The sequence below is a fragment of the Podarcis vaucheri genome, assembly GCF_965113315.1.
Source record: "Podarcis vaucheri genome assembly, chromosome: 14".
NCBI classification, from domain to species: Eukaryota; Metazoa; Chordata; class Lepidosauria; order Squamata; family Lacertidae; genus Podarcis; species Podarcis vaucheri.
The window spans coordinates 52,239,201-52,265,225 of NC_138752.1; the positions used below are offsets into that span (position 1 = coordinate 52,239,201).

At 45.3% G+C, this 26,025-nt stretch overlaps 2 protein-coding genes across 3 annotated transcripts in view; both read right to left on the bottom strand.

Moving 5' to 3' along the window:
* The window catches only part of TTYH3 (tweety family member 3), a 95,171-nt gene extending 89,292 nt beyond the window's left edge, over positions 1-5,879 (bottom strand). For both annotated transcript variants that reach the window (XM_082199770.1, XM_082199769.1), the window contains exon 1: positions 5,358-5,879. In XM_082199770.1, coding sequence (XP_082055896.1) covers positions 5,358-5,492 — 135 coding nt within the window. In that variant the 5' untranslated portion in view covers positions 5,493-5,879. The remainder of the gene's footprint in view (positions 1-5,357) is intronic.
* A 10,981-nt stretch (positions 5,880-16,860) lies between these two features.
* The window catches only part of IQCE (IQ motif containing E), a 37,969-nt gene continuing 28,804 nt past the window's right edge, over positions 16,861-26,025 (bottom strand). The window contains exons 17-22 of the mRNA XM_082199989.1: positions 25,070-25,101; positions 24,898-24,921; positions 24,256-24,378; positions 22,453-22,577; positions 19,674-19,939; positions 16,861-18,411 (exon numbers count right to left, since the gene is read on the bottom strand). Of these exons, the coding sequence (XP_082056115.1) occupies positions 18,248-18,411; positions 19,674-19,939; positions 22,453-22,577; positions 24,256-24,378; positions 24,898-24,921; positions 25,070-25,101 (734 nt within the window). The 3' untranslated portion in view covers positions 16,861-18,247. The remainder of the gene's footprint in view (positions 18,412-19,673; positions 19,940-22,452; positions 22,578-24,255; positions 24,379-24,897; positions 24,922-25,069; positions 25,102-26,025) is intronic.

Below are 26,025 nucleotides of genomic sequence, written 5' to 3' on the forward strand. Positions count from 1 at the left end.
GCCTTACTGTCACTTTAGGAGTTGCAAAAAAACAAACCAAGCTTTACCTGAAAAGCTGCTTGCAAAATTCATGTCTACACTATAGTTCTCAGGAGATAAAATTGGCTCACTTATCACTAAAAGGCATAACTGAAACCTTAAGCCCAGTTCTAGCTCATAGTTAGATTTAAAAACACTACCACCATATAGAATGTTTCCTGCCACCTCAAGAGACTGCATGACCCATATTTCCTCAAGAGATGAATGAATGGAGGGGGGCCCTTTCCACATCCTCTCGACCCCCTGGGAAACTCGACAAACCTGATACACCTGTAACTGGGTGTGGAGACTGCTGTGGGCAGCCTGAGGAAGGACCATCCACTACGGGCTGTCCAAAAAAACCAAGTTTAGAGTGAGAGACTAGAGAGATGACTACTGTTTCCAGGATCTCTTCTCATTCTGAGACTTTTGTGGGTGAGGTGAGAACCTGGACCCTGGGTGAGAACCTGGAGACTGAGAGGGAGGGTATGTCAGAAGAAAAATGAATTGATCTTGATATATTGGGAACTTTGTAACGTTTTTATATGTAACTGTATTTTTGTAATATTTACAGTAAGCTGTCCATTGTTGCTTAAGTTTTTGGCACACTGCTTAGATATATTTTTAAACATATTAAATAGTATAGAAATTAAACTAAAAACTAAGTAAAATAAATAAAATAAGAGGGCAGCCTTTTTTTCCAAAGTTTGCAACTTAATAAACCCTTAACATGTTTTAAACTTTCAAGCATTCAGTCACAATCAGGGGTTAATCGAGGAGAAAGCAGGTATTATTAACTTTCCTGTTTAGAGATACTTGCTTGGTGTGTTTGTAATGTCAACAGACTGATCTTTAAGGTGGTCTTCTATTGTCTTGCCCACAATGCATGACAGGACATAGAACAGGAAAAAACAGTGCTAGATCTGAAACAGCAAAATACATACAACTGCATCCAGCAGGAAGTTCAACAGAAAATTTACAGGAGATGCAAATGCTTATCTCACTTAAGTGCACAAAAGAGCATCTGAAAAACTGACTCCAAATTTCTCAGCAGGTCAACTTAACTAAAAAAATGTCTCTGCAATAGAAACCTAGTGTTCAGCACAGAAAAGTTGCAAGGGTTTATCATTACAGTACACAAATACACAATCGCACCACTGCAACTACATTCTTCTCTTCTGTAAGGAGATTTTACCCTCAATTTATCCTCTCACTCCCCCTACTCTGGTACTGTTGAAGTAAGGTACAATATACTAAGAATGGGCAAAAGTCCTGAGTTTTCAATTGCAATCACAGATACAGTATAGGTATTTTTTTTCATGCACCAGTTATTGAAATTGCATTCACACTTGTTCAATAGATTATACACATCTTTAATCTTCATAACCTAACCGATTCTTTACATCCAGATCCTGCAGAAGCTCACACACTTAAGGATCTTGCAATACATTTATTGCAACAGAAAACATGAACCATGGAAAACAGCCTAGAGAATCAAGTTTCATATCAATGTAAAATATCAGTTGGGCTATCTAATTCATTCCCCCAAGAAGGTGCCACTTTTTGTATCAACGACAGGCTATAATATTTAGGCCACAAAACTGGTATCAAAACAGAATAAGAAGAATTCCCCTTCACGTGCCTCCACATAGCAAATCACTGGAATAAATGAAAGCCACAGAATACACACAGAAAAAAGACTGGGCTGGAAGCAAGGTTCTTAATTATTTTGCACTTCATTTTAAATTTTGTCAACAGATTGCTTTAATGCCTTTCTGCATGAAACAAGGTTCAAGAGGGAGGCATAGATACACAACATTTCTATGCTTGGTTTTTGCTGAACCTTAGGTAAACAAGTGCACTAAGAGGTGCAAAATGATGTTTTCCAAGCTAAAGATCATGGCTATACAAGGCAGCAATCATGTTGGCTCCACTCAAAAAATGAAAGGCAGGAAGAAGGGTGCAAAAGTAAAAGGCATTTCAGTTAGAAGGCTAGTCAAACCAAGAGCAGAGATTTCTATTTTTTGTGCAGGTGGGAGAATTAAGTATTCCATTAATAAATCCTTGCAATTTCAACACAGAGCTATAATATAGTAAGTCATCCATTTTAATAAAAGCAGTATACAGCAAGCTGTTCCTAAGTAACAATAGGCTTCCAAGTAACTACAAGACCAAAGAGTGGGCTCGGTGTACCCTTTGCCCAATTCAATGTGAAATTCCTTTTGTTTTCCTAGGTACATAAGCCTTGTGAAAGACTAACATCAATACTTGGGTCAGAAGTAAATATACATGATGAAACCAAAGGGTAAAATACAATATGGAAGACCTTCCCACTACCACCAGAGTCCTTCCCAAGTTCCTAGGACGTAATGACATGAACCACTCTGGATTAATGTTCTGCATGCACAAAATGGGTAAAGAGGAGCCCAGTAAAACAGAGACTTGCTTTCAACCTCCAAGCCTGAATTCCGCCTCTGCTATCTCTAGATTTGAAAAGATGGGAGGCAAAATGGATGGGTTTGCACACCCCTACTTTCATCCCTAAGGAAGCAGGTTCAGACAGGATGTCTCTATGCTACAGTCACTCTTACTCAACTTCTTGTATGGACGCAAAGCAAATGGGAAGAGGCACTCCTTTCTCAGCAGTAACCTCATAAGAAATATTTGTGGGGGAAAGGAGAACAGCTCTTTTCATAGCCCCAAATACTTTGGTGTGTGACAGACTTTGGTCTATTTCCCCCAATTGTTTTGGGTAGCAGCAACTGAGTGGGGTGAAAGAAAGGATAAGAGGTGAAATGAATTGAAGGAGAAAGATGTGGAGGATAAATACAAGAACTGTTCCAAACTATCCTAAGGCTTGAAATACCCTTCTCCAACCGGGATTCCAACTCTCACCATCCCGGCCAACGGTTTCAATGATGGAAGCTATAGCCCAGAAACATCTGCAGAGTACCAAGTTGGGGAAGGCTGTTCTGAAGCCCACATTTTTATGTTTGACGGTCAGGCAATCAGGAAACTGCCTGCCAGAATTTGCTCTCAACAAACAAAACTCCCCGCATATAGAAAACAAGCATGCCATGGGGAAAAGGCAAATTTAGCTTTCTCCTCTTCTCCCCTCCCCCCCCCCCCCGCAGTTCAGTGTGCAATTTGTTTGTGGGAACGGTTTGAATGCGTAAACCCCCACTTGGACCTTCAAGTGGTACAGTCTAGAGGGAAAGGGTTTATTCCTTGATTTTGCTGAATATATTATACTTGCCAGAAAGGGGTGGATGGGTAGGAAATTGAAATGATGGAGATCTATGGAGGACAGTGAAAGGTGAAGGTGCACATAAATGCAGAAAATTGTATTACCAGGAAAATGTCTCCTCAGCCTGAACCACTATAGGAAAGTGAGTGTAGAAGGGGGGAGAGAGAGAGAGAGAGAGAGAGAGAGAGAGAGAGATGAGGTTTGGAAAAGATGATTTAAAAGGTTATGGCAAAATTCCTTTGAAACTGACTGCATGTATAAAAGCCTATCCTCAGATTATAGAGGTTCTTTCCTTTTCTGACAACCCCCTCAGTTATTATTTTTTAGAAGGAATGCAAAGGGACTTGTCAGTTTCACTATTGCCTCTCCCCTCAAAATTCTAACATTAATTAGGGGAATATGTGGAGGAAATGTTGGTTCTCTCTCTCTCTCTCTCTCTCTGTGTGTGTGTGTGTGGACAGAGAAGAGACCAGTATGGGGGAGATTGTACATGTGGGGAAATGTGTGCAAAATGGGGAAATATGAGAAAATATGAGGTGTGGATGAGAGGTAGATGAATATAAAATGGGGATAATATGAAACTCCCCTCTGTCTGAACTGAGGTTCCCTGCCTGCATATACAGGGGTTTGGGTAAGGGGGGGGAGAAGGTACAGGGTTAAATGAGGATAAATAAAAACAGGGGGGTGAAAAAGAAAGATTTCCGGGGAGGAGGGCCATATGGGATAGAATGAGGGAAATGGTGAGGTTGGAGGTTGAAATGAAGGGATGTGGATGGTCTTTGCCCCACACTTCAGCTGCCACTCACATGGGGAAATGTTATCCTATTTCATTATATGGTGCTCTTATTACTGCATTATATTTTTTATTATTACATGCAGTCCTGGAAGGGTGGCTTAGGATCTTTTTAAGCAATGGAATCAAATCAAAGGAAGGGGCTGTTAGAAGAAGATAAATAAAAACAGAGCCGGCCAGTCCTTTCCCCACCAGCAAATCCCTGTATGAAGAAAACCACACAGTTGTACAAAGCCAGGACATTGTGTTCTGAAAAATCACGATTAAGAACAACGATCGTAAATAAACGAACATATAAAATCAAAAGGAGAGGAGGGGAGGAGAGAGAGAAGTCCGGTAATGAATATAAATGTATAAATATAAACAAAGTGGAAGGGTGAGAGTGCACTTGATAATACAAACAAATAAACATAAATAAATAAAGTATGCATGGGAGGAAGAGAAAGAGAGAGAGAGGCTGGATAATTTAAATAAATAAATAAAGCAAGCACGCAAAGGGGGAGATTAAGTGGATGGGCAATGTAAATAAATAAATATAAACAAGTCTGAAAAAACAAAGCGGGGGGGGGGGGAGAGTTGGGAGCGTGGACTGATAATATAAATAAATCCAATTGAAGGAAGGTCCTCTGATATGGGCATTGTAGCATCTCTTCCCCCAAGTCCTAGTTCTCCCAATAAAACAGTATGTGCCCAAGGAGGTCTTTAAGCAGAGGCTTGACAACCATATATCAGGAGTGCTCTGATGGTGTTTCCTGCTTGGCAGGGGGTTGGACTCGATGGCCCTTGTGGTCTCTTCCAATTCTATGATTCTGTGATTCTGTGAACTAAATAAATATAAACCAAGCAAGCACGGAGAGAGAGAGAGTGGAGGGGTAATGAATGTAAATGAATTAAATATAAACAGACGAAGCCGGGGAGGGAGGGAGAGAGAGAGAGAGAGGAAGGGACTGGCAATATATAAATCTGGTCTGTTGGCTGCAGGTCTCTCTGGGTTGGCTCGGGCGAGGGAAAATCTTCTAACGGGTTCTGTGTAGGTGTATTTCACGGTGTGTGTGTTGTGGGGACACACACACACACACAGTGGCGTAGCGTGGGTTGTCAGCACCCGGGGCAAGGCAAGTCATTTGCGCCCCCTAACCCGTGGATTTGCACCCCCTAACCCTAACCCCCAGATGTTGCACCCGGTGCGCCCGGGCCCCCCCTGCACCCCCCCCCACGCTACGCCACCGCACACACACACACACACACCGGGGGGGGGGAGCCGGGTCGTGAGTCGCCCCTTCCCTCCTTCCTTCTCACCTGCTGGTACTCGGCGTCCTCGGGTCGGAAGTCGTCGCCGACGGCCTCCCAGCGGAGGCTGAAGTGGGGCAGGCGGTGCAGGAGGCTCACCCACCACGGAGGAGAGTAGCTCACGCCGGCCGCCGCCGCCGCCATGCCCGGCCTGAGGAGGGAAGGCGCCTCGCCTCCCCCGGTCGCCTCCGCCGCCGCCTCCTTCTCCCCCTCAGGGACGCCGCGCCGCCGCCGCCGCCGCCTCCTTCCTTCCTTCCTTCACCCGGAGGAGCTGCCCCTTCCCGCGGCCATGAGGGGGCAATGCGAGCAGCAGCAGCGCCGCCTCAGCTCCGCCGCTTCAGGCGGCCCAGGAGGCCCCGCGCCCGACATGGCCCCTGCCCCGCCGGCCCACACGCTCCCTCCGCTCGGCGCGGCTGCCGGCGCTCTTTGTTCGCCTCTCCGCCGCCGCCGCCGCCGCCGCCTCTTCCTCCCCGGATGGCGCCGCCCACACGGAGCCCCTTTCGGCGCCGCCCGAGTCGGCCGCCCGCCCGCTCCCTGGCCCGCGCGCGTGCGTGTTCGTGGGCTGGCGGAGGGGGCAGAAATGGCGCCTCAGGAGGCAGGGCCTCGGCGCCGCCTGGCCGCCATCCCTGCTGCCGCTGCTGAGCCTAGGGAACGGAGGGGCATCATGGCCACACACACACACACATACACACACAGGGCATGGGCACAAAAAGGTCCCCCCTACACACACACACACACACACACGGTGAGAGGGGGATATGCACTAAAAGATCTCTCTCTCTCTCTCCCTCCACACACACACACACACACACAGGCATACAGTATACACAAAAGGTGTCCCCTGCACACACAGACACACAAGCATGAGGGCTCTTATACACACACAAGCAGGCATGGACACAAAAGGTCCCCCTACACACACACACACACACACAGTGAGAGGGGGATATGCACTAAAATATATCTCTCTCTCTCTCTCCACACACACACACACACAGGCATACAGTATACACAAACGGTATCCCCTGCACACACACACACACACACACACAAGCATGAGGGCTCTTATACACACACACACAAACAGGCATGCACACAAAAGGTCCCCCTATACACACACACACACACGGTGAGAGGGGGATATGCACTAAAAGCTCTCTCTACACACACACAGGCATATACACAAAAGGTATCCCCTGCACACACAGACGCACAAGCATGAGGGGGATATACACTGAAGGCTCTTATACACACACAAAAACAGGCATGCACACAAAAGGTCCCCCTACACACACACACATAGTGAGAGGGGGATATGCACTAAAAGCTCACACTCCACACACAGGCATATACACAAAGCCCCCCCCCTACATACACAAAGAGGCAAATAAACAAAAAAGGTCCTACCTACACACAGGCATGTACACAAAAAGGCCCCTTACACACAGAGAGAGAGTGAGAGGGGGATATGCACTAAAAGCTCTCTCTCCACACACAGAGGCATATACACAAAAGCCCCCTCCCCCCGCTTACATACACAAACAGGCATATAAACAAAAAAGGCCCTACCTACACACACACAAACACACAGGCATGAAAGGCCCCCTTACTCACAAGCTCTCCACACACATACACACCAACGGGCATAGGCGTCTAAAGGTCCCCCTTCACAGAGAGACATGTGCACACAGAGGCATGCACACAAAAGGTTGCCTCTAAACACAAGACGTCATTGTCCGCATCCATTCGCCTCAAGAGACAATGGGATGCACCTCCAGGGGGGAGTGAATCTGTTGCGTTTGCAGCACCAAAGTGACCTCTCAGGGTCACAAACCTGGGCAGTGGGGGGGGGGGGTCCTTAGCCTCCTGGAGGGCGTCTTTGGGCTCTGCACCCACCACAACAACCTTTGATTCCCAGCCATCAAGTAAGCTTGATCTGGTCTCGCACCCTGTTCCCGATGTAGATGTTCACTCACCCCTTCTTCCCTGGCATTGGGCATTTGTGGTTTGCCGCAGGTGCCAAAAGTCTTCGGCCAGCCCCGTGCCTTGGACACCAAAACCCTACTTTTGAAGACACTGCAGGTATTCAGAAAAGCGTTTTTGAAGAATATTTTAAACCCTGACAGGTTCATATAAGCAGTTCTTCAGGTAACGATATTCCAATCTTTACAGGTAACCAAGATGAGGGTCTAAAACTTCCCAGCAATTCCCTCTCCCCCCTACTTATCATGGTCTAGTTTTCCAGGCTCTGTCCCAGCCCATAAAAGCCTACTTGGTCCCATCCCAAAGTCTCAAATTCTACCTTGCCCCCTCGCCTCACCTGGCAATATTTTGAAAGCCAATGTTTATTATTTATTTATGGCTCCATAACCAGAGTTCTCTTGGTGACAAATTAAAATCCGAAACCATCAATCAATATAAGCACCAGCAGGGAAAACCATATAGAAAAAAACCAAACCACTTCAGAGCCAAGGTTAATGTCGGTTCGGCCACATTCATGTAATGAGAACCACAAAACACCTCACAGAGCTAAAACCAAATCCTAAAACTTAAGTGAACTGTAGAAATTAAACTGCTCATACAAACAATTTTAAAGGGCCTGGATTGCTATTTTTTTTTAAGCTATTTGCCTGATGCTGGGCACTAAGATCTACAGAGGAGTTTTTCTCTGTCCTGCCACATCTGACATGTTGGGTGGGAACTTAAACAAGAGCCTTCTCAGTGGTTGAACCCAGACTTAGGAACTCCCTCCCAAGAGAAGCTCACTTGTTCCCTTTGATTGTCCTTCTGCCAGCAGGCAAAAACTGAAAGTTTGTAGTCACCACAAGATTTGGTTTACTGATCCTAAGATTCAGTGCTTCAGAAAACAGGTCACCTTGATCTAAGGTGCTTCATGGGCTGCCTGATTTGGCTCAGGGACTGTCTAAGTCTGCTCTGTTCCACCCCAGCCCTGCAATTCACTACAGTGAAATTTAAAAACAGCTATAACTTCGCTTTTCTTTTGATAGAAGTGGATGGAATTTGCAGGCATATTATTCTCTTCAGAGTGCATAAGGTTTGCCAAAGTACAGGCAAATAGGCTTAGGGATAACACTTTTAATGTTTTCTTTAAGAGAGAGAGAAATGAAACACCTGTAACTTTTTATTTTGGGGCAGGATTGGACAACATTTTCAGGCATGGCTGTCCCTTTTGGGAGCATGAAACCAGCAGAATTTCAGGTTAGCTGAAATGGTTTTCCTGCAAGGGCAGCCATTATTGTTTCAGCACAGGTAAAAAAAATATCACTTAATCTCTCCTAGTGATTAGGCTAAACCAGCTAGGACCCTATCATGCTGAGGTGATAAGTCTGAATCTCACCTAAAACCCATGTCCTTTGACCTGGAATTTTTCTCCTATCAGTGTGGGACCCAATTCTGAATTACCATTTTCTACAAAGACTTAGGCACGCTCCCTCCTTTCTCTTTCTACACACACACACACAGACAGAGAGAGAGAGAGAGAGAGAGTGTCCTGGCACAGAAAACGAACTCTGGGCTTTGGAACCAGCCCATAGGCACCCTGGCTGAAATTAAGCGCTGGTCACATGCTTATCATGGACTCATGGAACACATATGCAACATAAAATTGGCTCTAGGCCAGCCCATTGCTGGAAAAATCCAGAGCCATTCCCAGCTGTGTGAAATTAACCTTTGTTTCAGAATGTAAGGGAACTATATCCTCTTAGGACTAGAAATAAGTTAGCTCTGATTAGCTTCAAGATGGCATAAAGAAACAGAACATGATAACAAGTAGTCATTGTTTTAAAAAATCCCAAATTTACTGCTGGGCCTCTTGCAAAGATTAGTGTGGGCAGGGGAGGTGGGGAGATTCTTTGTGGAAATGTTTTGCATTAGGGAAGAATGTGCCAGATGAAAATTAAATCTGGCTGTATAACATGAGAATTCTTTAAACTTTTCCAAAGTGTGGATCCCATCTCACAGTTCACATGCTTTTCTGCTTGACTTACAGACCACATCTCTTTGTCTTCAGCTGCTTAATAACCCTGTATTCATGTGTTGTGGTGGTGACATACTTAGCTACAGTTAGGACACTGTTGCCTGAGGGGGGGGGGAATAGTAACAAAGCCCATACAATGAGATTAGTCAATTTTACATAGACCACGTTCAACTGTTCTACATACTAAAATTGGAAAACTTCTAATCTAATTAAACCAGCTTCAGCAAGAGAACCAGCCAAGCCACAGCAGTCTCTGTCTACCATTGTGGAATTTTAAAACTTTTGAACCATCTTTAAAACTATCAAAAGTTGGTACCTTTGCACAGCTCTTTATTTCTTAACAGTCCCTTGCAGGCAATTAAATGTCAGAAAGTACTACTAAAGGTATATGGGGATATTAGTCCAACAACATCTGGAAGGCCGCAGTTGCCTCCCACCCCAGCTTTAGAAGGAGAGATCACTGTACATTTCGGGGGGGGGATATTTGGGTTTACTTGCAAATATTCAAGTAGTGCACAGGTGGAAGTATGCAGCATAACACTCTTAACAAAGAGCAATTCCAGTGTCCCCACAGCAAATTTCTACAGACAGGTCCAGATGCTTAGATAAAGATCTGCACTTCCTGGTAAAGGAATTAATTCAGACTCACCTGTCACTGATCAGAAAGTTGTTGTAACTCTGATTGTTACCCTGCTGTGAAGAATCAATGAAATGCCTAGGTATAATTTAAGAATGATTGCCCATAATACACAAGAACAGACAGGGCCATGAAAAAGCGGCATTATATTACTCCCAGTGGCAAAACATTTATTAAAATCTTTACCAGTCTGCACTTTAAAGGCAGCTTGCAGAAGATTAAAACAATCTCAAAACAGGGAACACAACCTACAAAGTCTATCAACACAGAGAGTGACAGAACACTGTGACATTACATTACATCAGATGTCAACCCAGCTGCAGATTCAAGAGCCCACCCCAAAGACCTTCTGAGGAGCCCAAAGATCCCAGGCTCAATCCTTGGGATCTCAAGGAAGCGCTGGGGGAGAGCCTCTGCTTAAAACGCTGGCAAGTTGGTGATCATCCATGTAAAACAGTAATTGGATGGTGCACCAAGACTTCTCCATCATCACCTTCCAATGACCATCTTCCTGCTCAACTGCTTTATTAGTTGGGGTGGGGATAGGAGAGGTCCTCTCATAATGCTTTGCATACCCAGAACCCAAACATTCCTCACCCTAAGTCAAGAGGTAATGATGGCTTGGAAGCAACAGGTCAAGGAAGAGTTTGGGAACACTCGGCTCGTTCAACAGCACCCCCACTTTCTGGTGGGCATTTTGTCAGACTGCATCATCACTACACCATGTGGCAAGAAGCGGGCAGCCAGATATGGCGGGGGAAGGGATTCTAATCTCTCGGATCAACTTGATCCTATTTGGGAAATTTTGCTTACATGAAAGCAGATGGTGAGCAATCCCTTACCAATTATGGCTCGGGGATGCGTTCCATTCTCTATAATTGTAAAGGCACTTCCCACGTTGCCACCCTTCTCCATCCACACCTCCTGTCGGTTTTGTCTGAAAACCAAAATGGGAAGCAACAGTTACAGAAGGGGGGGGGGTGTCCTTGAGGCAGCCTCTCTGTCAGCATGTTAAAAAGCAAGCCTAATTTGGAGGTGGGGGTAGGTGCACATAGGAATGAACACTCTCAAGTGTGTCCAATTAGAAGCTGCAACGGGAAAGAGAAAGGAATACAAAACTCATTGGCATCATTTTTAATGTTTGTCTCATTCTCATAAGAAAAGCCCTGCTGGATGAGACCTGCAGGTGGTGAAGGCGATGTCTGCTCCCAGATCACCTAGGTTCTCCCTTACTACAGCAAGGCACATTGTATTTCTGTTTAATTCGTTTACCTCTACGGCTATAAATTAGCATATGCATTTTTGTAATGCAAATCTGTCTCATTTGGGGGTGGGGGGGAGGTTGATGCATTTCCTCTTTTTTGGCAGTATGCAAGCAGTTACCCTGCACACACCAACTTGCTCCTCCGCTAGCAATGGATAAGGTAACAACATTTGCAAGATGGCTCCATTTGCCCACCACAGACATGCATGTGGTTGCAGAGGAATGTCTGTGTCTCTCCCTTAGAAGCATAATGACCTTGTTGCCTTCCTTGATGTCAAGATTTTTAAATGGACTTCTACCTTTGAGGGAAAGCCCTGTCGCAGCAGTGGTTGTAAAAACTCCTGCAAGATGATGCCATATGGTGATATGACTGCTGATGAGTTCTTTCTGCATGATGTGCCAAAGGCATATTTATTCCCTGTGCGCCCCCCACCCTCACGCGGACCAGCATTTGAGGAGTGGGTTTATCTGTGTTGTGATTTCTCCATGAGAGTTATAAAGATTGCAATTCCACTGCAAACAGCCCACATTTGGGAATGATACATCGTTATTTCCTATGGGTTTGTCCCTATGGTTTTGTACAAGGCCAGAAAAACAAAAACGCACACTCTCTTTTGTGTTTATTGAACGTGACTCTCGTTACTGGAGGCAGGGAGCAGTGATTCCATAGCAGCAACCTCACACAATGGAAACCTTCAGCCACCTGGATGCGGATGTCTGTTTTTAATTAAGACCCCTGAAATATAGTTCATGCTACATCAAACTATCTAGCAGTTGCACGATGTGGAACTGAGATCTCAGCAAGCAAAAAATGGTGAGGTTGATTATTTATTTATTTGCATGCTGTTCCCCCGTTTGTGGCAAATGCCAGAAAGTCAGGCTATGACCTTAGCTGCGCCAGGGGATTAGTCAAGAGGAAGTCAGAGAGAGGTCAATGCACCAGATGTCTCCTCAGCACTGCTTTTGGCACCCTGCTCTACTCTTACAACAAACGCAAAGGTTGAAAAATTTCAGCTGTACAAACCAGTCCTTGGCTATTTACACTACCAATTTTTTTTTTGGGGGGGGTCACATTACTCCCTACTGAATGAAGCATCCTATGACTGTATGGGAGATTTCACAGGGCCATCCAACTTCCCACAAGAGCTCATGCAAGTATCCGTAGCCTCCAGGGCAGGGGCGCCCCAACCAAGGCAGAAAGCTTAAAAGCTTTTTCTGTGCTGGGTGCTGCTTTGGTTACATGATGCAAAAAAGGTTTATAAGCTCTCCGCTTTGCCTTGGGGAGCAAAGCCTGCTTGGCAGACGGCCTCTGGGAGTGCTGGGCCTGCTCTCTCTCACCCCCCACCTGCGGGGCAGTTCCAGGATTTGGGGTACATGCCGCTTGGAACCATAACTTTGTGTAAGACGTGATCGTACTGTGCATATATTCCACTCTGGCCCTGCCTGATTTTGGGTGTCTGTATCTTTGCCCTATGAGAAAGGGAGGCAGGCAGCCTAATGGTGTAGATTATGTGGATCTAGCTACTGATCTGAAAGTTCCTTGAAAGTCACAAAATCATAGAATTGTAGAGCTGGAAGTCAGTGGTCACAGGTTCAAACCCTGGCATCTATAGATAAGACAGGAAGAGACTCCTGTCTGAAACCCTGAAGATGATGCCATTCTGTGTAGATAAGACTGAGCTAGATGGGTCAATGTTCTGACTTGGAATACGCCGTCTTCCCGTTAAGCGTGTGGCACCATTTGTTGCTCTGCCTCAGTAAGCACAATGTTCTGAGTTGGCCTTCACCCCCCCCCAAAAAAAAAAACCCCACCATCACTACCAGGAATAAAATCCACTTTCTGTCCCAGCAGCAAGCCAGTTTACCGGCTGGCCATTCTACCTACACCGTTATAATGTCAACTCCCTCATAAACCCGAAAAGATTAACAAGCACCAATCTGAAAGCGACTCAGCTGTCCTGCGGAAATGCAAACCTCTCCCCCTCACCTCTCGCTCACACACACTTTGTTCATGGCTCTCTCTTACGGCTTGCTATTGTGGGAAGGAGGATCTGGTTCCATCAAATTACTCACACTAGTAGCTCCCCAGGGACTGGAGTCTGGGAAACATTTTGCTCCTGTCTTGGCCTTTGTACACACTCCGAGTTTTGTATGAAAGCCTGGGGTTTTGCCATGGACTGCGGAGGTGCCTCTGAGCCGCAATTACAGGCTTCCAGCCTCCTCTCCCTGCACATCAGATGTATTCAGCCTATAGATGCAAGTATTCCCCCCCCCCCAGCTTACGTCATTGACAGTGCTTAGCCGTATATACAGAGCTGTTCAGGAATCATATCCAGCCTGCGCACCAGAGCTACCTTCTGTGCCCCTGACAATGTGACTGGAGCAGCGGATGGAATTAATTTACCTGATGGTGTAAACCTCTCTCCCGATTGCCTGGGCTCTGGACAGCTCCCAGCAGCTGCCTCTGGAAGCCCTACAAACAGCGTTTCCACTGATGGGATTAAGCAAAAATCATCTGCTCTGTACCGTAGCCATGCTTTTTGGCTGCAAGTCCTGGCATGAATGATAGCAAGTATCAGATAGAGAACAGATTTCTGTCCCCGACTTAACAAGCATTCAGCATAAGCGAGGGAGCCAATTTCTCTCTTTTATGTAGAGGGGCGTTGGGGTGGGGGTGGGGGCAGAGAGACGCACTGGAAGAAGAACAAGCAATATCTTCCAAAGGACAGAGCTCTGGACTTCATGGACGCATTAACGGTAACCACTTGCCACTAAAGAAAGGCTACCTTTCCCCCTCCTGGCCTGTGATGCGTTAAAGTTGTCATAATGACAACCCAGAAAGTTTTCCTCTTTTGTCTTTGAAAAACAACGGAAATCTCACAAAGGTTGAGGAGCCCCAGCCAAGCTGCAACGTTCCCATCTTGATTGCTAATAAGCAGGCCGGTAAATGCAGCAAAACCCCAAAGGGGAAAGACTGCAGCCAGAGGGCAATGTTCCAGGAATGTCAGTCATAATGGTGGTTTGGAATCTCCTTCTTAAGATGCTGCAGGCCAGTGAATGCCAGTTGCCGAGAAGCAACCCTCAAGAGGGGCTATTGCATTCCAATCCTGTTAGTTGGGCTTCCCAAATGTATTGGACTGGCCATTGGGGGGAGCAGAGTCATGGCCTAAGGGGCCTTCAGCCTGACCCCGTAGGGCTCTTTTTATGGAGGAGACGGCACTTAGTTTCATGATAGTGCAAGTGGCAGCATAGGCCCAAGTTTTGGCACAGACTATCAGAAGCACCCCACAAAGGTAAAGGGACCCCTGACCGTTAGGTCCAGTCGTGGACGACTCAGGGGTTGCAGCGCTCATCTCACTTTACTGGCCAAGGGAGCCAGCATTTGTCCACAGACAGCTTCCGGGTCATTTGGGCAACATGACTAAGCTGCTTCAGGCGAAACCAGAGCAGCGCACGGAAACGCCGTTTAACTTCCTGCCAAGCAGTACTGTACCTATTTATCTACTTGCACTTTGACGTGCTTTCGAACTGCTAGGCTGGTAGGAGCAGGGACTGAGCAACGGGAGCTCACCCCGTCACGGGGATTCAAACCGCCGACCTTCTGATTGGCAAGCCCTAGGCTCTGTAGTTTAGACCACAGTGCCACATGCGTACCTACAGCCCATAAAAGAAGGAAGAATTTCCTCCAAGCCCGTCCTGAAGGGCTGGGGACAGGTTTATACACAGCAGGCTCCATCCTGCTTTCACTGTGTGAGCAAGCAGGCATCTTTGCTTCCAATTTGAAGAACAAAAAAAATATTAGGGAGATTCTGTGCATTAACTCACTCTCACACACAGAAACTCCACTGAATGTATTGTACAAATGGTTACTGGTTTTGCTCAAAACAAATCGAACTCTGACTGCAACCCTAAATACATACACTAGGAGCAAGCCCAACTTGACTCAATGGGGCCTGCTTCACATACATAGGATTGTGCTGTTCGTTTACTGGGCTTCACCTTCCCAAGATCCACTTGAGTGTTTGCAGATATCCATTGTGCCAATATAATAGTTACATCCCTGGAAAAGACCCTGATGGTGGGAAAGTTTGAGGACGAGATGGTTGGACAGTGTTCTCGAAGCTACCAACATGAATTTGACGAAACTGTGGGAGGCAGTGGAAGACAGGAATGCCTGGTGTGCTCTGGTCCATGGGGTCATGAAGAGGTGGACACAACTAAATGACTCAACAACAACAATAGTTACATATCCTATGGCATCATTTCCCCCCATCTGGCAAGAATTTAACCACTCAGCTAATGGCTTGCCAGCCAGATCCACACACTACAGTGCATGACACAAACCATGTAAAGCACTGCAATATTTTGATATACGTTTTGATTTGTAAACATTGCTGGCAGGGGGTAGGTAGCTTTCTCTGATCCCTACAATAAGACAGATTTTTGTTGTCACGCAAGTGGATCATATATGCTGCCACCCCACACACCAAATCCCCCAAAGAAACCATGTTGATTTGTTCCAAGGAATGATTACAGCAGAGAAGGCAGCCCTTAGCTTGTGCGGCACATCTGTGCTCCACTATCCCTACTGAACTTCAGAAATGGGTGCCATGTTTTTTCCTCTGTTTCACCTGTATGGACAGTAAGTCCCAATAGTGTTTGCTATGGTGTTGTGTTGCTGTTTCATGCTCATTCTGGAACAGTAAAGGGCCATTTCAAAATATATGAGGAAATCTGTCAGGAAGCATCCATTCATCCCCTATTTACACATTCAGCAAAATCACGTGGCAGAGAACTTCTTGGGCTGTGCCACTTTAAAATGCAAACAAAGGGTTATGTGTGCTTTTTTGAATGATACCTCAAAACAAAAACCCAAGATTTCCCATGTGTTGGAAACTTGAACATCAGAGAGTTATGCCAGAGGTGTGCGACATTAGCTTTCTGCTTGCAAGTGTGTGTGTGCAGGAGCAACCCCACATTTGCAGGATGAAATTGTACAATCCAGGAAGAGTTCTATGAAGAGATTTTTGTAGAACATGTAAGTTTTGCGGCAAGATTTGGAAAATAGCTCCCCACAGCTTCTCTCCCCGACATACCCCCGCAAGAGGTAACAGGGAGCCTTCGAGTGCTACAGGTAAGGAGAGCAAGGTATTTCATGGTACTTTGCAATAAAAAATGTCTCTTAAGGGCACAGGCAGCAAAGCTAACGCCACTACGCTGATGGTGACATTCATCCTTTCCTCTAGTATGAAATGGAAAGGCATTTCCAAGATCTTGCAGCAATTCATGCTCGCCTGCCACTTAGGAAGTGGTCTTACTAATGCAAACTTGTCGCTTAAAATAGGGATGAGCACTAGAGTATCTGGGACTTGCCTTTTGGGCGGCACAGGGCAGAGTTAGGTTTGGAGCAGGGGCTTCTTCCTCCTCCATTGCAAATGTGGGGGGTCTGATAAGTGGCACATGTACAATCAGCAGGATGATCAATGGGCAAGAGCAGCCCTTCCATCTTACACTCCAGAAGGCGAGCAAAGAAGATGAGTGATTGCCATGGCTCCTGAATAAATCTGAATAATTCATCAAGTCACAAATAATGACAAGACAGGAGACTGAAGCATCCTCCTCCAAGCAGGAACTGTAATTTAGATTCCCAATTTTATCTGCAGTAGCAGCAGCAGTGTTCAGATGGACTATAGCTCAGGAGCAGAGCTGGGCAGGCAGAATGTCCCGGGTTCAATCTAAGGCCTCTCCAGTTGAAAAGGAATAAGGAGCAGGCAATGGCAAAGACTTTCTCTGCATCAGGATCTTGGAGAGCTGCTGCCAGTCAGGGTACCCTCTCCTGGGCTTTAGAGACCAATCATCTGACTGAAGAACCTAGGAAAGGAAGTTCTTTCATACAAAGGTGATCACACAAAGCTACCGACTGAAATGCAAGCGCAAGGCAATTCTTGGTTTGGGGCAAAATGAACACTTCTGAGAAAGAGAGAGAGAGGGAGAGATTATCTATGTTAGTTAAGTATGGTTGTTAATCTACCACAGGTTTGGAGATAAAGGCTCATCTCCAGTGAAGGAGCGGGGAGTCTTGCGAGAGAGCCAGAAGATAATGAAGTCTGGAGCCTGTTGATTTTATATTACAGTGGTACCTCAGGTTACATACGCTTCAGGTTACAGACTCCGCTTACTCAGAAATAGTGCTTCAGGTTAAGAACTTCGCTTCAGGATGAGAACAGAAATCTGGCTCCGGCGGCGCAGCAGCAGCAGGAGGCCCCATTAGCTAAAGTGGTGCTTCAGGTTAAGAACTGTTTCAGGTTAAGTACGGACCTCCGGAATGAATTAAGTACTTAACCTGAGGTACCACTGTACTAAGCAAAAAGCTTAAAGCCAGACTTGACTCCTAGCCCCTTCATCTTCTACAATTTCAGTGAGTTGTATCTCCCCTTCCTGAACATATCCTCTTGTTCTGGAGTCTTTGAACAAGTCGGCTCCAACTGATTTTGGTTCAAGAACCAGGCAAAGCTCAGAAATTCACAGGGTTCCTGTGTTTCGTGCCAAAGCACTGGTCCCACAGAACTGTTTGTTTAAGGGCATCACTACCTATTACAAGGAAGGCGCCCTCACCTTTTAAGGACCTTGTACTGGGGCGTCCAATTGCAAGGTGAATTGGCATGGCCAAAAGTTGGGTACAAAACATGAACTGTGGGAAGCAAGAATAAAAGATAACTTAGAAACAACAGCCGGAGATGGCTTGGGGTACCAAAACAAGTTTGAATTCCTACCATGCGGACCAGCAGGGGCAGAATTTGCCAGTACCTGTGAATCATAGGGAAATGGATCTGCAAAAGATGCTCTCCCCTGCCCCTTAGGAACCACCTCGCAAATGTGGTCTTAACCATCTTTAGCTCTTTCTCTCTCTTTCTTTCTCCTTTGTGAAAAACTAAGCCGAGTAGCATAGCCTGGACAACTTCACCTCACCAAGCAAGACTAAAATGTCCTTCATTGTCACGCTAGGAGTGCAGCAGAGAATGTGACAAATGGCTGGTGAAATCATGAGATGACGCTTTCTTCACTGGTGATGGAGACACTGTGATGATGTCATCCGAGTCATCCGACTGAACTTCATCTGCAGGTGGCGAGGGAGAGGGCTGCAGCTGATCACGGGAGGATGTGGCTGAAAGAACAGCGAACGAAACAGGAGAGTGGATAAAAATGGCCAAAGTCTTTCTGTTAAGAATAATAAGGTTTCAGAATGGGTTATGAATAATTTTGATTGCCCTTTTCTGTTTCCACGCTGACACAACCTCTCATGCACAAAAGTAAGGCAGGCATTAAACCAATCATCAGGATTTACATGTAAATGAGAGTGCATGCTCCACCTTCTCTCCTATGGCACTGCACTACTTCCTCATTTTGAAATATATTGCTTTCCACTGCATCAAAATACAGTAACCTATGACTTGATCAAACCATGACGCAATGCATTAAGCCCTACAACACAGGAAGGGAGGCGGGAGAGAGCATGCAAGCACAGGAAGTCTCCTGCATGACCCTCCAAGCCATGGTTTGGAAGATTGCCCCCAATGCACCCACAGGTTCTTCTGGGACAAGATAAACGCAGACTCTAAGCAGAAACAGGAGGAAACCACCAATGAATACTAATTAGAAAAGTCATCCATTTGGACATTAGCAATTCAACTCCAATTCAAGTAATAAATAGCAGTAGCACAATAGACAATCTATTTCCCCCCGGTGTGATCGCCCCCTTTATATGTTTGAATTACATCTTGGGCTGCTGTTTTCTTCTGGAATAGTTAAGCAATTAAATAATGATAGTTATTAACCTTCACAACAACCCTGTGAAGTAAACAGTAATTGATACCTAACTCAGAGGCCTGTGCAAAAAACAAAAATCAATGTGATGGAGTGGCTGTCGACAAATAAAAGTTATAACAACTGAAAATCAATGAAGCCGTCACTCTGCTGCAAGATTGAATACTGAGCCCCTACTTAGCCTCAGGTTTGTTTTGAACTCCGTTGAGACTGAAGACTTGGATGATGCCTTCCTAGAACAGATTGCCAAACATTCAAAAAGGAGAGATCTAGTAGTCATGGGAGGCTTCAACCACCCCAATATCTGCTGGAACTTAAATTCTGCCAAGAATGTAAGGTCCAACAAATTCCTCCATTCCCCCACTGACAATTTCATTTCCCAGAAGGTGGAAGTAGCAACAAGGGGGTCATCTATCCTGGACCCGGACCTCACCAACAGGGAGGAACTGATTGACAAAGTGGAAGTACTGGGAACCTTGCTGAGCCTACTACACACAGCAGTCCCTTTTTGGACAAGATTAATTAGAACCAAAGTTCAAGGGAGACCACTGCAAAAACGTACGATTGATTATAAGCCCAGACTGGGGAAGTAAATGAGATTACCATGAACAGCTGAGGTGAACGCTAGAGGCGAATATTTGAATGGAGACCAGACTGGCTTCTTCTCTCCACTGTCAGGAGCTGCACGGCTTGCTCTCTCATCTCCAGGACCAGGGATCAGAGGCCTGCAAAATATGTGGAGAATTGGCAAGAGTTGTAAAAATAGCTCCCAGCAGAAATTGGGCCCAGAGTCAGAGAGATCCAGCCATAAAGGAGGAGACCTATGATAATAACTAGCACAGGCCTGGGGCTTTAACTCAGATGCAGAGGTTCACTGGTAGGCAGGCAGGCAGGCAGCCATTCTGTTACATTCATCGTTTTGTTTAATCTCCATGTGGAAAACATCTAACGTGACTTACACTATGTTGGGCGGTACATTGTGGAACGGGCATAGAGAAACAGAGCAGGCCTGAAGAACCCAGGTCTCTGCGTTCCTGCTATTTGAGAAAGACACGCCTCAAAGACAGAAGACAATTTTGTAACACCTTGAGTGGGAAGGTTTTTCTGGCATAGTCTGTTAAATGGCACCTAAATGTAACACACACCTTGGGAACTCAGGATGGGCCACCTGCTTAAGACTCAAGCATTATACTGCTACATTTATTTATTTATTGCCTGGGTTTTAGATTGCCTTTCAAGATAAAAATCACCTTTACACAAAAGTAAAAGGCACAAATAATCAGTGCTTTTTTTTTCTTAAAAAAATGTTTAGGGGTACTCTCATTTTGACTCAAGAAAATCACCATTTAATAGTTCAAATCAGGAAAAATAAATACAGTAAGTGGGCAAAAGTACAAAGATTCACAAAATGTTTAGGGGTATGCGTCCCCCCAGAAGAAAAGCACTGAATATAATACACAAGCAATCCTCCCGAGGTAGTTTATGGTAGTCGGAAAAACAACGTAATATGCTTAAGATAACAAAAGCAACAGCATTAAAAAGTTAAGGCAGCGGCAGCAAATAATTAAATTAGATAAGAATACTAGCAGTAGAGAAAACAACTTTAAATAGCGGCAGCAGGTACAGCACCACATACCACCCGAAAGCCGAGTGGAGTAAAAAAGATCTCCAGGGCCTTTCTTTAATACCACTGAGGAGGGTGAGGCAAAGGCAGGAGCTCTGACCTCACCCTGCCAAGCACCAGTGATGGAATGGGATGCAGGATCGGTTGTCATGGTCTTAGAGCAAAGAGGCTGTGCTGACACATGCTGCTGTGCGGCAGAAGAGCTGCATGGATCACATCAAAGGTCCTGCCACTTCACTCTTTTACACAGCACAAAAAAGTGTCAGCCATAGTGGTCATATCAACCGCAGAAAAAAAATATATGCAATGTTGTTTGCAGATGACACGGCCTTGACACATTATACGCCGAGGAGGCTCTACAGAGACTCAGCAACCGTTTTGCCCAAGCCTTTGGGGAGTTTGGCCTCACCATCAGCCTGATGAAGATCAACATCCTGGGTCAGGACGTCACCAGCTCTCCACGCATCCGCATTGGTGGCCACACACTTGGAAGTGGAAGACAAATTGGTCTACTTGGGTTCCACCATAACCAGCAACCCGCCCATTGATGCTGAACTGCACAAGCCTACTGGCCAGGCAGCTACGGCGATGGCTCACCTCTCCAAAAGGGTACGGGAGAATGTGATGCTAACAAGACAGGCGGATGCCAGCGACAACATCAATATTTAAACACAACATCTACCGACATATATCTTTATATTAAAATAATAATATACAAAAGGTTAAAATGTATATTAAAATAGAAAATGTTAAAGGGACTAATTGTTGTTGGCATCTGTCTGTCTTGGGAGATATTGGAAGAGTGAGCCTTTGGGGGGTGAAGTCAAACCACTGGAAGGCTGCAGTGCCTGCTGTGGCTGTAGAGACTGATGCAGGAGACATGTTTTGTTGCAGCTGGGGCAGATGAAAGCCTCTGGTTGTGTTGATGCAGGTGTAACATGGCATTATAGTAAAATCATCCAATCTAATCACCATATTACCCTAAAAAAACCACAGCTTTTGGGCAGCTACAGCAAATCCTGTAACTCTGCCATGAATTTCTCAGACTCAAACAAAGATAAGTGATTTTCGCTTGATCATCCCCATGAGGTATCTTACTTAACAAATTCAGAATATATACAGCACTTGAAATCTTCAAGGTATTGCTCAACCTTTCACACGCTTGCTGCTATTATTTCCCGTTAGCAGAGACCGGCTTGCCTACTCTAAGGAGCACAACAAATCATTGTGGGGCACATGTGGGATTGGGACCTAGGCCAGTTAGGGCTGATCTACGCTGTCAGCAGGATCACATGGAATCATAAAAAAGATGGAAACAGCCTGGAATTCCTTGTGCAGGTAAACAAACCATTTCTGATCCAAAGTTGTTTGGAACCATTTCTGACCCAAAGCTTAGTGGGGCAAATGAAGGACCTTCAGAATCTTTTAAATCACTTCAGGGGAAAAAAAGCTAATGTGCTCTTGTTTTCCTTTTCAGCCAAGCTGCTTGATGTTCTGGAACAACGTTGCCTGACATCTGGGCTAGACTGTGGAAGACTAAATGGAAATACAAAGGCGGGGGAGAGGGTGAAGACAGCAGAAGAGTTGAACAGCATGGGAGAAGTCAACATTAGCCCCGTCGCCTGCAGCTCCATTTTGCTGGTGCAAATATTGTTATACTGTTTGGCCCAACCTGGGCTCCAGCTCACGTTCTTCAAGCCATTGACAGCAAGATCTGTGAAACTCAAATCTCATTAGAACAAGCCACTCCTGGCTTACCTTTCTTCACGGGTGCCTGCCGTGTGAGCCCTGAAAACGGACTGCACAAGCCTCACAGCATCTTCTTCTGCTTTGTAATCAGCAGCTGTTTGTGAAGAGCTGGACCCACGAGACGAAAGTGAATTCTAGGAGCACAAATAGGAACAAGGTGTTGGCATTCAATATGTCCATTGGCAAGTGAACAGATTCTGCTGTTTCTGACCTCAAAGCATTCCTTATCCGTCAACAGAAAGAAAAAAGAACTGGCCTGCTTTTCAGCTGTAGTAGTTTGGGAATGCCAGTAGATTTCTGGGGCTGCCAATGCAAAGTTGCTCCAGCCTTCTTACCGCTTGCTCAATGAGAAATTTGGCATCGTTGATATATAAATATGGGAGAACAAAGGAGCAAGGATGCAGGCTATCAAATATTCTGGCCTTTAGATGAGACACCTCTGGGTTGAGAAGCAACAGCTTTCACTAGGCTGGCTGAATATGGAAGGGATTCAGCAATTTCCCAACACTGAACATTCACTTTAAAAAAAATAATGTTTGCGGGCAGAGAAATTAATATATTAGGTCCCCCAACCACATACTGTATTCTAGTTCTGTCCATGGTTATCGATCACTGCCAAAAATGCCAATCAACCAAAAGCAACAGCCAAATCAAGTTCATAAAAAGGACCTTATTTTCTTTTTTTAATTTTTATTTGTTCAAACTACTTATAAACAAAACATTATTTTCTTAATTTGGTCCTCCTCCTGCATAATGCAAGAGCAAAATTAGGAAATGCTGGCAGGAAGATTCAGACGTTATTCAAGCTTGTTTCACAACAAGATCTCAACAACAAATTTGGTTGGTCACTTGACAGTAAACATCAGAATGAGTTTAGCTTTAACTTTTTAGCAGCGGAAAAGCCATCTGTTGTATAATGCTGGAAAAATGTTTTTACCCATAGATTTTGGTTAAGGAAAGAATGGAAAAGTTAAACATTGGCATAAGGAGAACAGCCCTTAGAAGGATGGGATAAAAGAGCGACTTCCAAGGAACAGAAATGCTGTCATCTTATGTCAAGCGAAGGGATACACAATGCTTATACAAAAGTCTAGAAACAGTTTATACTTAAAAGGAGTTTATTGGGCACTGATGGCTAGAAGCCCGTAATTCAGATGGTCTCTGACAGCTTCTAATGGCTGGTAGTTTCTAAAGTCCTGGGCAACTACAGCAATTTGGGCGCAGCCTAATTCAGAGGTCATCTACCCTCTGAATACAGGCTGCTGCCGGGCAACTGAGGGGGGGAGAGGAAAAAAGGCTTTTATGTCCTGTTTGTGGGCTGCCTAGAAGCATCTGGTTGGCCATGGGCTGGACTAGATGGACCTTTGGACGGATCCAGACCTTTGGCTCTTCTCCTGTTAAAAGGCCAGTTTGCCCTCCTGGGGAAGGGGGGAAATGTCAACAATAAAATAGTAAACTGGCTTGATAGAGACACGGGATAAATTTGTTCCTATTTGTTTTAAACTAAATCCATGTGGTTTTGATTTTATTATTAAAAGACAAGAAGCAAACAAAGCCAACCGTCGAAGTTCCAGTATTATAGCAGGACTAAGCTTGGGACAATGTTCTTGAAGCTACTAACATGAGTTTGACCAAACTGCGGGAGGCAGCGGAAGACAGGAGTGCCTGGTGTGCTCTGGTCCATGGGGTCACGAGGAGTCGGACACGACTAAATGACTAAACAACAACAAAAGGGCTTGGGATCCTGTTCCTTTGCCCTGCAGACCGTCTGCATATCAGGGGAAAACATGCTGCGGCTGCATCTCTACTTGCCCTGATAGTTGCCTTGTGTCCTGTTCGAGGCACGATGGGAGAGTTTCGACCTTGTGCGTTAATTGATAATAGTTTCTGCCGAGCCAAGTGTCCCCTGAAAGCTGCCTGGAGCACAACAACTGCCTGAGAGAGAGCGCAGGGGGAGAGAATAAAATGAATGGATGTTAAGTCCCTTGAAAGATGGCAGCTACACATTCCATGCACAGCCCCAGGAAGAAATTGTGTTCTATAAAGGACTGTTTTCTTGGCTCTATAAAGGTATTCCTGCCAATCACAAGGCAAGCTGAACTACTGATCTCCAATTCAAAAGTTGGTCCTGGCCAATGAAAGATAAAAGAAACCTACTTATGCACAAGTTAATTTGGAAATTCACATACAGTCAAATCTGCTGAATGAAATCACACCTCAGCAGCTAACATTTCATTGGCTACAATTAATGTCTTGGGTCTCCAACTACCCATTAGACTTTGCCACTGATATGAACATCAGAGTCATGTTTCCAGGTGATGCAAATTGCAGAAAAACTGCACAAGACCTGAATGACTGAGAACAGAAGCAATTGAAAATATTACTTGTAGGCCTGCAACCATTAGATTAACTTTTAAAAAATCAATTCAACTAAGAAGAGTTCACATTACTCACCTCGTCCAGTGCAGTCCTGTCAATCTGAAATGGATAAACATTGGACTGAAATGGAGCCTTTTAAATTCTCTTCAGCTAAACTTGTTCATTCTACTTCTGATTTGGTGTATGCCCCTGCTGCTCAGAGGCTCATCAAACATTTTGCGTTTTATATCCCTACAATTATTTATACCTTGGTTTTGCGAACAATGTGTTCCAAAGCAGCTTGTGAGGAAATGCACAAATACAACAATAAAAGAGATTAAACGTATATTGATCTTAGATTAAGTCCAAGTTGTATTCCCACCCGGGGTAATTCATATTCCTTGGTATTATCTGAGCAGTTATGTATGACCATAGGACTTATGTGGAGTCAAGCCACTAGTCCACCTAGCCATGTCTGGCCAACTCTGACTGGCAGTGGCTCTCCACGGTCTCAGACAAGGGTATAATGTTTGCCTCTCCTCCAGGACATCTTTGTAGATAATAATAATAATAATAATAATAATAATAATAATAATAATAATTTTTATTTATATCCCGCCCTCCCCAGCTGAAGCCGGGCTCAGGGTGGCTAACAACAATAAAATAATACAACATTCTAAAATCATTTCATTATAAAATTAATTCAAATCAAATTGATGGCAACCATTGGGCTAGAGTTCTGTGAAGATTGCCAAAGGAGGGAGTCAGGCTGTGCCCTGGCCAAAGGCCTGGTGGAACAGCTCTGTCTTGCAGGCCCTACGGAAAGATGTCAAGTCCTGCAGGGCCCTAGTCTCTTGTGACAGAGTGTTCCACCAGATCGGAGCTACAGCCGAAAAAGCCCTGGCTCTAGTTGAGGCCAGCCTAACCTCTCTGTGGCCTGGGACCTTCAACATGTTTTTGTTTGAAGACCGTAAGGTCCTCTGTGGGACATACCAGAAGAGGCGGTCCTGTAGGTACGAGGGTCCTAGGCCATATAGGGCTTTAAAGGTTAAAACCAGCACCTTAAACCTGATCCTGTACTCCACCGGGAGCCAGTGCAGCTGGTATAGCACCGGGTGAATGTGATCTTGCAGCGAGGACCCCGTAAGGAGTCTCGCTGCGGCATTTTGCACCCGCTGGAGTTTCTGGGTCAGTCTCAAGGGCAGCTCCATGTAGAGCGAGTTA